The sequence below is a fragment of the Maylandia zebra genome, linkage group LG5 (assembly GCF_041146795.1).
Source record: "Maylandia zebra isolate NMK-2024a linkage group LG5, Mzebra_GT3a, whole genome shotgun sequence".
Taxonomy (NCBI): domain Eukaryota; kingdom Metazoa; phylum Chordata; class Actinopteri; order Cichliformes; family Cichlidae; genus Maylandia; species Maylandia zebra.
Window position 1 is genome coordinate 6,678,657 of NC_135171.1, and position 18,264 is coordinate 6,696,920.

At 41.9% G+C, this 18,264-nt stretch overlaps 1 protein-coding gene across 1 annotated transcript; it reads left to right on the forward strand.

Moving 5' to 3' along the window:
* Positions 1–357: 357 nt before the first annotated feature.
* cass4 (Cas scaffold protein family member 4) lies at positions 358–18,140 on the forward strand. Its single transcript, XM_004559850.4, has 7 exons — positions 358–526; positions 13,166–13,543; positions 14,198–14,281; positions 14,364–14,462; positions 15,565–16,857; positions 16,960–17,040; positions 17,171–18,140. Exons 1-7 carry the CDS (start codon positions 524–526, stop codon positions 17,573–17,575), a joined length of 2,343 nt encoding a protein of 780 aa, XP_004559907.1. The 5' UTR covers positions 358–523; the 3' UTR covers positions 17,576–18,140.
* Positions 18,141–18,264: the final 124 nt, after the last annotated feature.

The window sequence follows — 18,264 nt, forward strand, 5'->3', positions numbered from 1 at the left end:
AATAAGGAAAGTCCCAAGAATTTGTGCTTTCAACAGCCACTACCCCCGTTTTCTTGGCTAACCCAACCAAACCAATCAGTCACAAATATAGAGAAATGATCCATATTTAAACATAAAGAGGAAACGCAATAAAAGGCAATGAGAAAAATTCCCTCAGTTAGTTGGAAGGGCAGACTAGTGGTGAGCAGGGTACTTCTGCTTTACAAGAAAAATTGAGGGTAAAAGAAGTGCAGAGTGCCATGAAGATGGGTTAAAACAAAGAAAAGCAGTGGGTGGGGCACAAGTTTGTGTGAGTGTGTGCAGGAGTGTCTCTCTGACCAATGGGGCTGCGGGAAAGCAGCTGAGTTTCTCCGCCCTGTGTAAAACAGCCGGGCTCGCCGTGACAGCTCAGACAATATGCTTGTGAGGCACGGAGGAAGAGGACAGCACGCAGACTTTCCACATACACGCGCTTCACTGAAACTGCGACCCTCGGCAGACGGATTTATTTCTCTGTGTGGATGCAGCTACTTCCTTAACGATCATGGTGAGTGCTGCAGCTGCTTCTGCGCTTCAACAGTTACTCAGCTTTTACTTTGTAATGCAGCATCCACCCTGTTGTGTCCTGCCGTCAGAGGAATGTGCCTGTAGACCACCTGCTCGGCTTTCGCTTTAAGCCGCGGTGTCGGCTACCACCTATTTCTACACACACCCCTGTGACCTGCTCTACTGTAGGCTGTAACCTGAGTCCATCCTGACGCAGCTGAGAGGGAAACTCTAAGAGCCTCATTAACACAAAAGCCTTTAGAAGTTGCTCAGCCGCAGATAACTGAGGATGTGAAGCTGGATATTTTCAGAATGATAAAACCAACAGACACAAGCTCTTAATATTCAAACTATCATCTGATCACCGAAACTTTACGCACTGTGGAAAATCAACTTTCGTGGCTTGATTGCATTGCAACCTCAGCTCACTCATCAACTACGTGTTACAAAAATAGTTACTGCAGCAACTAATGCAGTGGTTTCTAGATATGTTTGTGGTTTTCAAGCCCAAACACTATGATTGTTTCGAATAGGGCTGCTGCAGCTTCAGAACTTAATGATTATCCTCATTTTAAAGAAAATCCCTATAATATTATCCTAATATCGATAGCAAATTACAGAAAATAAGTGTTAGTCAAGTTGTTGATTTGTTTGTTGTCTTTTTTGGAAACTGATTAAACTCCAAATACAAGTGAATGATGAGTCAGTAACCAGAACTGTCATACGCACAAAAAGAACAATTACACAATCATTTATTATTGTAACAGCTCAGGTTGAGCAATTTGGAGGCAAAGTTAGAGGAAAGGCTGAGATGGGTGAGGATGGAGCGGTCAGGCAGGAGGAAGACCACAGAGGAGGTTCACAATGTAGTGAAGGAGGGGATGCTGGGATAGGGTGAGAGGGACGCGGACGATCTCCTGAGAGGATCACATGTGCATTATGACACAGTGTCCTCCATTATCATTTTATTGGAGCCTTTATTTTGTGTGCCTTTATTGTGAAAGGCAGTCACTGTGACATTTGGGAATATGCTGAAAAAGTCTACAGAAATCAAACTTGGTGGAGGGCTTACGCACACTTTAATACTGTAATACCTTTTCTGACGCACACCCGTTTTCACACCTTGGCTCATGTGATTAGGTAGAGGATCAATAGGGGGTCAGTGACCCTCTTGGGGACACGCCCATAGGGCTTAAAATCTGGGGCTCTCCACCAATCGCTCTTAGAACTGAAGAAGCTTCTCGAATGAGAGGTGAAACGTCTTCAAGGAAACTTAAAGAAGTCCAGATGCTTTTCAAGCTCCTTAGACTACGATGAGCTGGATGACTGAGAACCTTCACAGTCATTAATATAGGCCACACCAGTTGGGTAATGAATCCTACCATTTCCCACCGTATCACGGTTGTCACCGTGTATTTTCACCATTCTGCCTCCAGAAACGAGTGTTTGTTGAAGCACTCTGAGAGTCGCGGATCAGGGGAGCACTGCGGCCAACAGCAGATGTGGAAAGCATTAAAGTGAGCTGAGAATTCTGCTCCAGTTGCTGCGTTGGACAGTTCTCAGGCCAGTCAGTGTGTAAGGTCGGGTGGTAGAAAAAGTTTAGAAACCTCTATATGATGAATGAAACAGCAGAGCGCAATCTTCCCAAACCCTATCTGGAGTTACCAGTGGTGGGAAAGGATATGCATCACTCTGACAATCCCCAAGCGAAGCAACCAGTTTGACTGTGCTCATCTTATTCATTTTCCCTTTAAAAATACTGTCTGGCTTGGCTGATGACTAACTCTGTTTAAGCAATCGAACCTTACATGAAGGTTGTTTTATACCCGATCCCTGCCTTTATCAGGATGCAGAAAGCTATTTTGGGCCGCCTAGTGTGTTGCTTAGTGTCTGTTTTTATCATCTGAGAGCAGTAGTCAGTGCACAGTCACAGAGGTTTACACAGCAGGAGGCTGGTGTGGAGAAGTGGCAACAACATCACCCACAAAAGGAAGCTGATCTAAGTTTCTTGAGCTAATTTAACTCCTGTGATCTTCAGTCGTGCGTTTAACTCCTGAGGACTTTTGAGGAAATCATTAATAAAGTAGGTAACTGGATCCTCCTCAAACAGACTACAGTACTTACTAATTACTACAGTAATGATAAATGAGTGGATCCAGCTCATTTAGTGGGAGGTTTATCTGAAAACCATAGCTAACAGATCAAGTTGTTCAAGTTTGTAATAGCAAAAAGGTAATTGTGAAACAAAAAGCAAAAAAACGAACCCATCAGCTACAAACACGAGGAGAGTGCTCACGCTCGCCCATTCCTTACAGGGCTTTTTTTTTCACATGTGAGGGAATTTTATTGTGTCTTCCAGCTTATTGCTTTGGTTTCTACTCCCATCAGTGAGGAGCAATAAATAAAAGCTTCACTGAGCGCACAGTGTGTTACTGTATGAGCTAAAGAGTTAGATGTGTTTATGAAGTCGTTTGAGGCCAAATTAAGTTTCTCTCACAGCTTGCTGAGCTCCCCCAAGTGACCAAAAAACAGCTTATGCCACTACTAAAGAGATATTATAGTAGCCAATGCAACAGCCCTACCTAGATGCACGTACTGTAAATTGCAATGTTAAAAAATAATTTAAAAATTTCCGAAATGAAGTGAAAAACAAAAGAATGTGAAGAAAAAGACGCTAAAGCAGACGCTCAGATATCAGATGTGTTAGTGTTGGGCTGTACTTTCATGTAATGGAAATTTATACCACAAGAGCGTAACTGAAGCATCCTAAGTCGGACAACAAATAGTTGTTTATATAGAGCCTGACTGATAGAGAATTTCCAAGGCCAATACCAATATTTGGTAATTTCAATATTCAGATATACTGGCCTACATTTCATTTATCTTTAAGACACAGAGAGTATAAATGTCTGCTGTCATAAATGTCAGCAGATCAGCCAACATCTAATATCAGCCTGCCGACAAAACAGCAATTTCATTTTTTAAATCAGACCTTTGAGTTTCTCTTCAAAAGTTTGTTTTGGCTTTTTGAAACATTATCATCTAATACAGGGGTCTCCAACCCCCGGACCAAGGACCAGTACCGGTCCGTTAGTGGTTTGGTACTGGGTTGAGGCTCGGGTGTGAAATTGATGGTTTTCAGGGTTTTTATCGGTTTTTATCGTTAACTCGGTTTCCCTGGGTCTTTTCACGTGTGTTATGAATAAATTTCTTTTTTTGTACCGGTACTGGTTTTATGTTGTTGTATTTATTTATCTGCAACACCCTAAAGGCCGGTCCGTGAAAATATTGTCAGACATAAACCGGCCCGTGGCACAAAAAAGGTCGGGGACCGCTGTTCTAATGAACTGAATATAATGTTAATTTCATAGAAGGTCTCATGAACTCAAGATTGTATAACCTTTGAGGTAAGTATGTCAGTAGCATAGTGAGCGCCCCCCACATGCTCCCTAAACCCTGTGGCTTCTGTGGCATAAAGCTCATGTTAAAGATATATTCTGTCATTTTAGTCCCCCGGTGGGGATTTTTGTAAATAAACTGAGCTATGTTTACTTCCCAGTGGCCATACTTGAGCTCATTCTTGATTTAGGAAACAATATTTTAGTTCCTCAGTTATCAGTGAAGTTACATATAAAGTTTACTACATTTCTGCAAATTTCACCACCAAAGCACATTTAAGTAATCCCTCTGTTTGCATGCACGTCTTTCCCTTTTCGTACTCGAGTGCAAAAAGTAAAGAAAACATGTCGATAACATGAAATGTGAATGTTTGACACCCAAGGGCTACTGCAAAAATGAGCTGATACGGTCGCCTTGCTCTTCACTACTGCAACTGCACTAACGCATCAAAATGATCCCAAAGAAAAAAATATGTTGAACAATCCCGTAGTGAATATCTGTAGTGAGAGAAAATGCAGAAGATGAGCATGAGGAAGTGTGACTATAAATAAAACCAGAGTGCAAGCAATGAGATAAGTTCCTGTCAGGGAAACAGTGGGCCTGCAGCCCGAGTGTTATCTGTAGAAATACTCCTCACTTTGACCAGTCTGTCAACCACTGTTCATGCTACACCTCTGCAGATGAAAGATGCTGTAGTGCATTTGTAAAGCGCTATACAAATACAGGCCATTTACCATTTGTAGTCTGTATCACAGGCGCGCCCTCGCTGATTTTGAGCACAGCCCCACTTTTAGCGTTTTGGTCATTTTAACACTTTGGTTTTTCAGATCCACACGTGGTTTAGACATGAACTGCTAAGTTATCAGGTCTTTAACTTTAAGCTTTCTAATTAGAACGTTTGGTTTGCAAGGTACATCTAAAAACTGCGTCTTTAGACACAGATCGGGAAAAGCTGTTTGGTCACAAGTAAGGAAGGCGCTGCTGGAGAAGCATGATATTCTTGATAACTTTGAATCGCGTTTTAGGAAGTTGCACTCCACAGAAACGGCTCTCCTTAAAGTCACAAATGACCTTTCGATGGCCGCAGATAGCGGTGACTGCTCAGTCCTTGTTCTATTGTCCATATGAGGCTTACTGTTTGTACAGCATGTTCTTGTGTAGACCGTAGCTCAGCCTTTGATACCGGGTTTCCAGATCTGTCGTGAAATGGTTCATTTCAATTCTGGCGAATAGAACACTTTTGGTGTCAGTGGAAACCTTTTGGTCAGATGTAGCTGAATTTTCATGCAGTGTTCTGCAAGGATATGTTTAAGCCCCTTGTTATTCTCATTACATATCCTGCCATTAGGCCTTATTATTATTAGTTTTAAAATCATTTCCTATCATTTGCATGCAGATGATATCCAATTGCACCTCTCTTTTAAACCTTGTAAACTGGATAAACTATCTGTTCTAATGGACTGACAAACAGTTTTCTGCAGCTTAACACAGACAAGACTGAGTGTTGCTGCAGAGAGCATCAAGCCCCAAATTAGACAACGTCTGGGTTCTTACTCGTCCACAAACAACAACTACAGGGAGTGCAGAATTATTAGGCAAATGAGTATTTTGTCCACATCATCCTCTTCATGCATGTTGTCTTACTCCAAGCTGAATAGGCTGGAAAGCCTACTACCAATTAAGCATATTAGGTGATGTGCATCTCTGTAATGAGAAGGGGTGTGGTCTAATGACATCAACACCCTATATCAGGTGTGCATAATTATTAGGCAACGTCCTTTCCTTTGGCAAAATGGGTCAAAAGAAGGACTTGACAGGCTCAGAAAAGTCAAAAATAGTGAGATATCTTGCAGAGGGATGCAGCAGTCTCAAAATTGCAAAGCTTCTGAAGCGTGATCATCGAACAATCAAGCGTTTCATTCAAAATAGTCAACAGGGTCGCAAGAAGCGTGTGGAAAAACCAAGGCGCAAAATAACTGCCCATGAACTGAGAAAAGTCAAGCGTGCAGCTGCCAAGATGCCACTTGCCACCAGTTTGGCCATATTTCAGAGCTGCAACATCACTGGAGTGCCCAAAAGCACAAGGTGTGCAATACTCAGAGACATGGCCAAGGTAAGAAAGGCTGAAAGACGACCACCACTGAACAAGACACACAAGCTGAAACGTCAAGACTGGGCCAAGAAATATCTCAAGACTGGTTTTTCTAAGGTTTTATGGACTGATGAAATGAGAGTGAGTCTTGATGGGCCAGATGGATGGGCCCGTGGCTGGATTGGTAAAGGGCAGAGAGCTCCAGTCCGACTCAGACGCCAGCAAGGTGGAGGTGGAGTACTGGTTTGGGCTGGTATCATCAAAGATGAGCTTGTGGGGCCTTTTCGGGTTGAGGATGGAGTCAAGCTCAACTCCCAGTCCTACTGCCAGTTTCTGGAAGACACCTTCTTCAAGCAGTGGTACAGGAAGAAGTCTGCATCCTTCAAGAAAAACATGATTTTCATGCAGGACAATGCTCCATCACACGCGTCCAAGTACTCCACAGCGCGGCTGGCAAGAAAGGGTATAAAAGAAGAAAAACTAATGACATGGCCTCCTTGTTCACCTGATCTGAACCCCATTGAGAACCTGTGGTCCATCATCAAATGTGAGATTTACAAGGAGGGAAAACAGTACACCTCTCTGAACAGTGTCTGGGAGGCTGTGGTTGCTGCTGCACGCAATGTTGATGGTGAACAGATCAAAACACTGACAGAATCCATGGATGGCAGGCTTTTGAGTGTCCTTGCAAAGAAAGGTGGCTATATTGGTCACTGATTTGTTTTTGAATGTCAGAAATGTATATTTGTGAATGTGGAGATGTTATATTGGTGTCACTGGTAAAAATAATTGAAATGGGTATATATTTGTTTTTTGTTAAGTTGCCTAATAATTATGCACAGTAATAGTCATCTGCACACACAGATATCCCCCTAAAATAGCTAAAACTAAAAACAAACTAAAAACTACTTCCAAAAACATTCAGCTTTGATATTAATGAGTTTTTTGGGTTCATTGAGAACATGGTTGTTGTTCAATAATAACATTATTCCTCAAAAATACAACTTGCCTAATAATTCTGCACTCCCTGTAAATAAACAGATACAAGTTGTTCGGATGCGTCACCGCTTTATTGAAGACTCACACCTGATCACGCTTGAAGGGAGTCCAAAATAAATTCACACTTTCATCACCCAATTCTTGTTTAGAGTCATTTAATGGTTTATGCTGTACAAACAGTTAGCCTCATACAGACAATAGAGAAACTGCAGTTTTTGGCACTCTGGAGTTGGCTTCAATCTTCAGCCACAGACGCTGCGCTTGTCAAGTGAAGTGTAGCAGAAAAACCACATCAGCAGCATCGAATTTCCAAATGGTGTCGTTTGTTTCTTATGTATCCGCTTTTAATTTGTAAAAGGATATGTTTTGTTTCTTACTAGTTTTAATCCTGAGATCAGTTTTAACAAAAGAGTCCAATAGTTATTCCATCAGTAGAAAAAGAGTATTGAAACTTTAAATGTCTCTTTTCTTTAGTTCAGTCATAGATCCGTCCACCAAAAGCTGCTTGGAAGTTTTCATTAGTTGAGTTTTTGACATAGTTCTCACCAGTTCCCGTACAGGAAATACCAGGGCAGCTGCAGCGAGTCGGTGTCACTGCCACAGAGTCTGTGTTGACCTCCTCTTGGGTTTGTTTGGGTTGGGGGAAGGTTGACAAAAGTGATTTTCCACGAAGCACATCTGAAGATCATCTAAGACTGAAAAAGTGATTGACCAGAGACAGATTCCACACGTGTCAAATGATAATTTATGGGGATATTACACTTTGCTTTTTCCTCCTTCTGTCTCCATCTGCACAAACACACACAAACACACACAAACACACACACCGCCCCCACCAACACTGTCTTTGTTTCTGTGGGAAATTCTAATATGTCATATTTACAAGCTGACTTCCGTCACACATTAAAGACAGGAGTTGATCTCAGCTATGTCTCATCTCCGGCACTGCACTCCCACCACTCTGCCTGGGAAAAGAATTTTTGTTTCTTAAATCCTAGTGCATCTCTGGTCCTGTGTGACAGATTTGCATTGAAGGTATAATGGATGAGGCTTTGACCTGACCCCGAGTTCGTGTCTTGGTCAACCAAAAGGGGGATGTTCCCACACTAGGAACTGATCCTAAGCTTGTTCATGTTCCACTGGCTCTAAAGGTACACACTACCACATAAATACGACTTGCACGATGCTCTTTGGCTATACAGGAAGAAGAGTTCCAGTTATCTTCCCAGTTTGTAGTACAGTTACAAAATACCTGCTGAATGTGCGTCACTGGTTACAAAATACTTTGGCAGTAGAATTGTGAATAAACACAAGAAGCAACGAGTTTCTATGTGAACTCTCTCACAGCCTGTGACGGACTGCATTTTGACCACCGTGACCTCACTAACAGTTTCTAATAGTAATGAAGATTTGTATCTTCATATGTAGGAAACTTTTACAAAAAGTAAATGGATCACATGAAAACATTGGCCTTGTTAGAGAGGTGAGTTTCGAGAAGTCCAGTAATGGGGCATTGGAGAGCTCTGAGACAGGCCGGTCTTTCTGAAATCCCCTCACTGCTGCAGATGACCCGCCTTCTTTGACTTAGTTTAGCAAAAGACCACTTCCTGTTAAAAAAGAGTTTGTCCTTCCCACAGTCACCATGTGCTTGGCAGTCAAAGACTCAAAGGCCCAATCAACATGACTACAAAAATAAGCCCCTCCCTCCACATGGCACAGCTTTAAGTTCAAGTTGGACACATCATAAGAGCTTCATTATTTGTGTAACTCATGGTTCTACTTTGTGAACCTAAGCCTAACTTTATTGTGCAGTACAAATTTTCACTATGAACCAAATTTTTACCCAGTTGTTTTATACTCGGCTGATTAAAGACAGGTTTGGGTTCAGATATATGACCTGTACTTTTTGACCTAGCTGTCTGTCATTTGTGATTAATCAACCCGGTAGCATCAGCTATGCAACGAGTTGTTTTCCGCATGTGTCTTACAGAGTACTTCAATGGTGCAATGGTAGTACAAATTATGGTTAGCAAGCCAAACAGAAAAAGAAGGGAGCTAAAAAGGGGAAGGAAAGAACAGAGCCGTGTACGCCAAGACCTTTAGCAGTGTCGTCACCGACTTTGCAGAGTGCAGAGTCTGAATGATGACGTTATGATGACCGAGCAGTCTGTGCTTTCGTTGTTAGAAACGACTGAATTGTTACCACCTATGCAGTTTATATGTGCTCATATTTTAATACGTGTGTGTATACATGTAGAAGCTGGTCGATTATAAATAAATGACTGTGAAATTCTATAACTGATCTGTTTGTGAGGACTTGTGGTTTATGAGTTTCTCTCTTTTGTTCCATACTTGCAGTTGTCTTTGTTACATTAGCAAGGCTACACCTGTTTTGGGCTTTTGAACGGCATCGTTGAAGAAGAGTCTATAGCGTAAGCTAAGATCAACGTCCCCTCCCTGACCGCTGACACCGGTTGTTGTCCGAGCTCTGTGTCCATCCTAAGGCCCATCACAGAGATGTGAGCATGTAACATTTGTGTCATATATCTGTGGCGTAACATCAAGAAGTTTCCTTTCCTTGAACTACTTCAATCCTGGACACCAGGCTGTTTGCTTAAATAAATCTAACATGATACCATTTTGAGACAGTGGCACTGTTTCACATTTAGTCATGATGCTTCCTGGCATGACAATGACTAAAATAAATGCGGTATTTTTGTGCATTGGTATTGCTGTTGTTGACCTTTTAAAAGAGGTACAATGACATCAGTGTTACCAATTCACTTTCACCTTTTTAACAACACATTAATCTATGCAACTAATATAATAGAAATAAACACATCATGTGAAACGTGTCAGATTTGTTTTTAATCCAGGTCGCTCCGTGAGGTGAGGTTTGGAACAAGACATTTTATCTTTAGAGCGCACGATGTACAACCGCTACAACTCGTTGGCTTCTACACCTGACTTTTAGTAGCCAGTCCTTGCGTTGGTGAGCTGATGTTAATTTGTGAACAGGACAGAGAAGAGATGGGAGAGGCAGAGGCAGCTGTCCAGCTGAAGTGCTGAAGCCCAGCTGTCCACGGGCATGATCTGCACAAGCAGGCGCGTGCAGGAATCCAAAAGAGTCACAGCTGAATCTGACTTTGTCACTATATTCGGGGATCAACACACAGACACAGAACCACGGCCACAAGGCAAGGACGGACGAGTGCATGTGCCGCCCGAGGACGAGCGACCTATAAATGTCAGACGGCGTGTCATTCAAATAAGGGCTATATATGAAATTTGGCCACCGACAATTAGGTCAGTCTTTTTACGTGCATTCATGGGTTATGGGTGTTAAATATAGAGTTTGGATAGTTTATAATGAAGCTCAGCAGTTGTCCTCTCAGGATAATGTGCATGATTATTATAAGGAGAAAGTAGATCGCAGTGCCACGGTGCCTGACTGTCATCGGACCCTGTGTATTTCACTTGCACGTCTGTAGCATGACCCCGAGGATTAAGGAGTTTGCTGAGGCTTGCTGCATGTGTCTGCGCGTGTGTGTTGACAGGAGGCCGTGGTCTGCTGTGGTCAGTGTGCAACACAGGCCCGCATCCCAACAGGTGCTGAGCGTGTTGGTCTCTGATGTTGAATGGGCTCTTTGTTTCAGAAGATTCACCCTCAGAGAGAGGGCAGAGCCAGCAGAGTACCCCTGCCCCAACCTCTCCCCGCACACAGAGTTATCAGCGGGAGGTCATGTCGGTATTTGTTTATCCCAACGTCTGTGCAACTGTGTTTGAGTAACCCAGCTATCCGTCATCATACGTATTAGCTTTAAAGAACAGGAGTAGGTGTGAGCAAACAATTTAATAGCATAATCTGTAATCATCGAAGCTTTTCAGAAGCTTTTCAGTCACAAGCTACTGGGAAATGTCTGATGCTGAGAAATTACACCACCAGAAAGACCCCAAAACTGCGCTTCCTCTAGCGGTCATCTGACTCTCAAAAAGCGAGTCGATTCCCATAGACTCTGATGTTTAAACAGCATTAAAAGGAGGTTACAGCAGTGGCAGTGGTATTTTGTGATTTTTACAGAAGGTATGAAAAATGTTCCTAATCAGTGTTAAAAGGATGAATATTACTGCTGCGTATGTTTCAGATCATTTTAAATACTTTAGATTCTGTTTAGTGTCCAGCATTATATTCAATAAATCATCAGTTTGTAATGGCTGACCTGTGGGCATCATGTGTCTCTGAAAATAAACAGAAACACAGGCCTGATTTACTGTTTAAAAACAGTAAATTAAAATATACAAATAAAAAAAAAATCAGCTGAATTAAAAGGCTCGAGCAGTTTGTGACATGCTTAACTGTCGATGTCTACAGTGAATATTATTGAAAAATGAAGGTAAAGTGTGGGCTGCTTAAACGTGTTTCATTCAGTCAGCTAATCTGAAGGTGCTGCTGAGCCGTGCCTGTTTATTACACTAGACCGACAGCTTTCCTTGTTGAAATGCTAAAGAAGTTAACAACTGATCTTCTCTGCATCACATATGCTGACCGAGCTGTTAAGTGAGAGAAAAGTCATCTCTTACACATCACTGAAGCTTATCTTCTTGCTAATGCTAGCTGTGTTTCCACACAAAGCTCATATCACAGCTGATCTCAAAGTAAAGGCTGATCCAGCAGCATCCTGTCTCACCTGCTGCTCTCCCACCAGTTTACCATGGAAACCCAGAAGTTTATGCACAACCTGCATGACCACCAGAAAAAAGTTGTTCTCTATTTTTGTTTAGCACTCAAGTCAGTGTTAACTAGAGACTGATATGATGGTTAAAATATTTTAAGCACTGCTGTATATACGGCCAGTACACTTAACTGCTTTCCTGAGTTTATGGGCTAAATCACAAATTCTGCATGATAACATTTTAAAAAGCTTTATCTATGGTTTGATAATTAGTTAATGACTTGTGAGAGACATGTCGTTAACCAAAAACACTCCTTTTCACATGCCTTTTTAAAAAAATCTTTCAACTTAAAATCTTCGAGTCTTAAAAACATGATTTAAGACACAACCCAATAATGTCAGTAGCAATGTCCACGTCTTTGCTTACAGGCAAATAAATTAGTGGTTTGGCTCTCCATGCTCCTTTCAAAACTGTCGAAGTGAATTAAATTTATAGATGAAAAAACCTTTGATATGCACGATATTCACAAGAATTGAAAACAGAGTTATGAGCTACGTTAGTGCCTGAACTCTTTCCTCTTTTGAGTTGGTGGCTGCACACCATACCACTATTTGCTATGCATTCAACACTGCCCATTGTTTTTGGTTTAGGTGTGTGTGTGTGTGTGTGTGTGTGTGTGTGTGTGTGTGTGTGTGTGACATCTGTGTTCTCATACTGAATGTCTCCCCACAACACGGCTACCACAGAAAACAAGGCTTAAGCTGCAAGAAACTCTCACACACCACATGTTATATATACACATGTCACACATAGAAGAGCTGGGTACTTTTATGGAATCGAGAACTAACGATGGCTAACAATGCTTACCAATGCTTGGCAGTGGTTTAGCTACAAAACATTCACAAGACCCAGCGGCCACTCTTCTTTTAGAAATTGCAACTGGGATTCAAAACAAGTTTAGCAAAATGTATCGCCCACAGGGGAAGCTTTTCTATTTTTCTCTCGATAGGAAGTGCAATCTGGAAGTGAAAGCAAAGAAATATGTCACTGAAAGAAGTTAACAAGTTAATTTATCTCTGGAGTCTAAGTTATTACAGGTAATAATCCTGACCTTCACCACTTCCATCATAATAAGTCATCTTAGTTTCTTTTCCAACTATTGATAATCGGGAAACAAAACACACGTATGAGTGATGCATATCAGAAGCTGTTAACAGTATTTTTTGCTCATTCCTAAAACACAGGACTATGGCTAGCGTAGGGTTTGCAGCTGGGCTTGGCATTGTTGCCATTGAAGAATTAGACCCTCAATCGGGTTATGATTTTTTCCCCTGTGAGTCTGACGACTGAGTTCGACTCACATTTTGCAAGAGGAAATACCATTATACGTGACCACAGCCTATTTCCTGTGTGGTAGTACCACATGCAACCTTCTAACCCTTTTTTATTTGTCTCTCTTTTTTTGTTGTTGTTTAGAACCAATTAGCAAAGGCTCTGTATGACAACACAGCAGAGTGTCCAGATGAACTGGCCTTTAGAAAGGGCGACATCCTCACAGTGATAAATCCAAACGTGGCTGGAACCAGTGGGTGGTGGATGTGCTCTCTGTATGGACGACATGGCCTGGCACCTGCAAACAGACTAAAGCTCTTACCGCAGATGGTGACACCAGCAGTGCATGAAGTGCCCAGGTCAACTCATGGTAAAACTGATGACAGTGTGCAAAATATCTACCAGACACCCAGAACCACCAGCAGTCCTGCTTATGAACGCATGGACATGATCTACAAGGTCCCCTCTGCTCACTTATTGGCTTCAAAAGGTCCAGAAGCACCAGGACCCGAAGCACACAAGGTACAAGTCGTTTTTTTTCTATATTTAGAAAATTATTATTTTGCAGTTTTTGGAAAGGAGCTCGTTGTAGCTGATAGCCAGTCTGTTTGTCCGAGGTCAAAGTCATTCATGCTTCTTAGGAAGTGTTAATGCTCATGATTAGAGAGGTAGAAATGTTGTAGAAATGAAACCCCTGCTGACAAAAGAGCTTGCAGATGGAGACCAGGGGCCTCTCCATGGGGACAGGCATGCAGCACTGGGGTCTTTATGGGCCTGTAAAAGCCAAACAGACACAGACTTCAGACACTTTTAACTGCAAACAGCAGCACATGCTGACAGGGACCCCAGAAAAACAGAAGTGTCTGTGCGGCTGCCTTTGCAGCAGAAGGAGGGGGATATATTCCCGCATGTTCACCATTTCCTCTCCTGCTCCAGGGAAGTCCTGTTTCTCTCTACAGTAGCTACCTAATTGTCACTGAACAGCATGGTTTTCATTACAGAGCTGCATTAATTGGCAAGGTGTATGAATAATAGCACTTACAACAGGCTTCAGAGCAAACACTGTCCCCATAAACGTGTTAACGCATGTGTCAGTGGGGAAAAGTGGCTTTGATCAAAGCAGAGCAAATGCTGCCAGTCAACTCCAATATTACAGCCTGACTGTTTTGTCTGCAGCCTTCATCCTTCAGTACAGCATCCAGTCCAAATGGGAAGATGTACGATGTGCCGAACCAACCAAAAAAAGCTTCCTTTTACACTGTAAGAATGTCTCAAAGTCAAGATAACTTTAGATGATACTATTTGATTGGGCTTCATTTTCTTTCTAATGTGCTATTCGCAGAAGACAACGCCTCCTACACCGATGCCACGAATGCAAGTTCTGGAGAAGGGCCTTAACTCTCCGGAGACTTTAATGTGTAGCAAACCAGAAGACTCTTATGTAAGTTTCAGATGTTTTAGAGGATTCATTTCTACAGAAGAGGATAGAATAGAATAAGCCTTTAATTGTCCCACAAGGGGAAATTTGGTTGTAACAGCAGCCAGAAAGACACATATACAAACAAACAGTACACAGGACACAGAACAGAATCATACACAATTTATTTCATGCATATTTACATCAAGGACAATGGTTACTATAAACAGTTATTAAATTAAATAAAAGTAACTACAGATAAGAGGCAAACCCAGGTTGTAGTGTGAATCGGTTGATTAAATTATTGCAGTTACAGCGCAGATGTAAACATCTATGAATGCTGGGAGCAGTTTTGATTGTTAGGGCCACTGAGAAAAAAAGTGAGCACATCTTTTTTTTCTTTTCCAGAATTCTGAAAAGAAAAAGGTCAGAATTCCAAGATTAAAGTCAGAATTCTGACTTTTTTCTCAGAATTCTAGAAAAGGGAAAAAAAGACCTGCCCACTTTTTTCCAGTGGCCCTAATCCTCTTCCATAAATTTCTCTACCAAGTCATTCATTTCGTAATATCTTTCAAAGGTTAATATGGTTTAGATATGGTTAATGTCCATTCTTTCTATAAAGTTTTCACCTGTTTGGAACATGAAGCCTGAGATGTAAAAATGTATGAAGATTTCTTTTGAAATCTAATATTTTGTAACATTTTTTTTTCCTTTGGCATTTGGCCAAAACAAAACTAGCACGGTAGATGTTAAGAGGTTAATGAAGCAAGGATTGGTGCCTTTTATAAATGTGGTCTGTTATTATTTTTAAATACAGAAAATCAGTCAAAACATCAAAATTAACCTGCCTGTTACTCCTTTGTCTAACAAAGTACTGCTGATTATCAGGGTAAGGACATAGATCTGACTTATGGCACTGGGATGTTACCAGCAAATTTTTGGGGTCGATGAAGTGCTAATTTGGGCCTTTATGAGTCAAGTTTGTTCCTGAACATCCAAAAGATGCTTCATTGGATCGGGTTTGGGAAACAAAAGTCCCAGGGCACTAACTCAACTGTCAGGTTTCCCGCAAAACAGATGTAGGACTTGTACTTTAAGTGTTGAACAACTTTGTTCTTGTTCACAGGTGTATCCGGTCCCACCACCCCCTTCTCAGGAGCCAAATTATGACATCCCCATTCCATCAGCCACAGAATCCCGAAATAAAACGATAGGTGGATACAACACCCTTCCCAGTTCTCGCAAACCTGAGTTGATCTATGATGTGCCAGTGGGACCTGAGAAACAAAGTCCATCCCGTGGCATCTCTGATACCTTGTCCAGCAAATCAATTTCCAGGCCGATGTATGACACTCTTCCAGCACATCGAAAAGAAAGTCCACCTATATTGCTTTATGATATACCCAAACCAAAATCTCCCGATATCCAGATTAAAACAAAAGTATTACCAAAAGATTACAACAAACTTCCAACCCCGAAGCCAACAGAAGAGTCTGTATATGTGGTTCCAGCCAAGGAGGAACACCTCATCCAAGGTGTCACCGAGCAGCCCAATGATCAAAACCCCATAGAGTGCAGGGGTAACTCAAGCAATGATTTTGAACTCCAAAGAGTGCGTCTGCAGCGGATGAGGAACTTTCTGGTCTGTACAACCTTTCACGGCATTCAAGAAAGCGGGCAAACTGCATTGCGTGAAGATGAGCAAGGTCGAAACAAGCATCTGTCTGCAGCAGATAATCAAAGAATCAGCACGGCCTCCAGCTCTTCCAACAGCTCCTGTGACTCTCTGGCCCTGAGCTCCTCTTCCCCCGAGCTTCTGCGAGAAGTAACACTCGGTCAGGATGAGGCGTGCCGCAAACTGCTGGACTTGCAGGAATCTGTTTGTGAAGCTGTGCCCAAACTCATGCATTTTGTCAGCAGTCATTGGAGGTGTAAGGAACATCTGGAGAAACATCTCAAGGAGATCAAGGAAGCAGCAGAGTTGATTGTTTGTTCTCTGACAGGCTTCCTAAACTTTGCCCTAGATGTTAAAGGAAATGCCCGTCGTTTGACTGATGCCAACCTGCAGACCAGGCTCTTTAAACAGCTTTCCATCATAGAGGATTCAGGTGTGATTTTACAACAAACAGTGAGTAATCTGAATGAGGCCAAATGGCCTCTAAATAAGCTCAGTCAGGAACCGGGGAAGGTCCAGACACCTGACCAATTGGAGCGCTTTGTTATGGTGGCAAGAACTATTCCAGATGATGTAAAGCGCCTAGTATCGATCATCAACGCCAATGGCAAGCTTCTGTTCCGAACTCCTCAGAGAGATCAAGAGTCTGTAAACACCACGGACCCTCCAGAAAAAAAATGTCCTGACAAAACCAAACAAGAAGGGGACTTAGCTGAGGATGACAACGTTTACGTGGAGCTGCAGGTATCAACTTCTGCTCCTCTGTCATAATACAAAGATGACTTTTTAGCCACAAGAAACCCATGCTGCATACTTATTAATATATTGGCTTTGAATTTTCCTCAGACCAAGAAAGAGGAAAACAAACAGCAGGAAGTGCAGAAGGAACCTAAAGAGAATGTCACACCAAGAACAGAGACGACGAAGGTATGTCTCCTCATTAGCTGACACAGTCCTGTACAACAGACCTTTTAATTTATAAAAGGATTTTTAGTCTGAAGCAGACAAACCAGTCTAGAAGGCATGTTTACCTTTATTCTGTTTCTCCCCTGCCCAGGCCAAGCAACACTCCTCCGACTCTGGCACCGAAGAAAAGCAATTATCTTCCATGTCAGAGCACTGTAGACTTTACTTTGGTGCTCTCCAAAAGGCCATTGGTGGATTTGTGGGAAGCCTTCAGGATGGCCAGCCACCAGAGAAATTCATCTCACAAAGTAAGCTGGTGATTATGGTGGGCCAGAGACTGGTAGACACTTTGTACAGGGAAGCCCATCGTAAAGGGTCTAACCAAAGTCTGCTGTGTAAGAGCAACCACCTGTGCGCTCTCCTGAAGCAGCTAGCTGTGGCCACCAAGAAGGCGGCACTGCACTTTCCTGATAAGCAAGCTCTTCGCGAAGCTCAAGAGTTTGCAACGCAGCTGGCCCAGAGAGCACAGCACTTTCGGCTATCGCTTGAGCTCTGAGGGTGAGCCCACGGTATCAAGCGTACAGATCTATGTGAAGAGGAAGGTTTTATTCATCAGTCATGTAGCTATTTCTTTTTTAATCATGTTTATAGTGTACAACTTCTGAGCCTAACTATGCTGTTGCTTTTGCTGATGAATGCAGGTTGCTGTTTAAATATTAACAACTGTAGAAAAAAGCCGCCGGCACAGGTTATTTCAAAAAGGTATTGCATTTGTACTAAAAGGCAGTATCAATATAAATTGCACATTCGAGATGCTGTAATTAAGCCAATGTTAAAATGCATTTTAAGTACAGAGTATAAAGTATTTTTTTCTAGACTTATGGGAAATGTATATTCTTTGAGTTTTGTTGGTTATCTGTGTTTTTCTTCATTGTTTTTTTACTATATTGTGTATGGAACATATTCTTCTGAGTAGCATGTTGTTACAGTCTACTTTTTGTTAATATCTATGTAAATATTTCAAAAAACATTTGTTATGCATTCCCAAAATTTACTTGACAAAAGCCTGAGTACAACATATGTTGAAGTTCTGTTGATATTGAAATAAAAACACAGACACACACAACTGAAAACTTTATTTTTCTGCTTTGTTAATATGTTATAGAAAATAGATTTTTTTAAAAAGGGACTGGAAATGAGAACATTGCACCCCTACAAACTGTTCCGCCGGCTATCTTAGTTCTT

Excerpts from the sequence above, each read along its gene's own strand:
- cass4 (XM_004559850.4), top strand. Across the intron at positions 13,544-14,197 it reads CAGGACCCGAAGCACACAAG|CCTTCATCCTTCAGTACAGC; the intron begins GTACAAGTCGTT and ends TTTTGTCTGCAG. Across the intron at positions 14,463-15,564 it reads GCAAACCAGAAGACTCTTAT|GTGTATCCGGTCCCACCACC; the intron begins GTAAGTTTCAGA and ends TCTTGTTCACAG.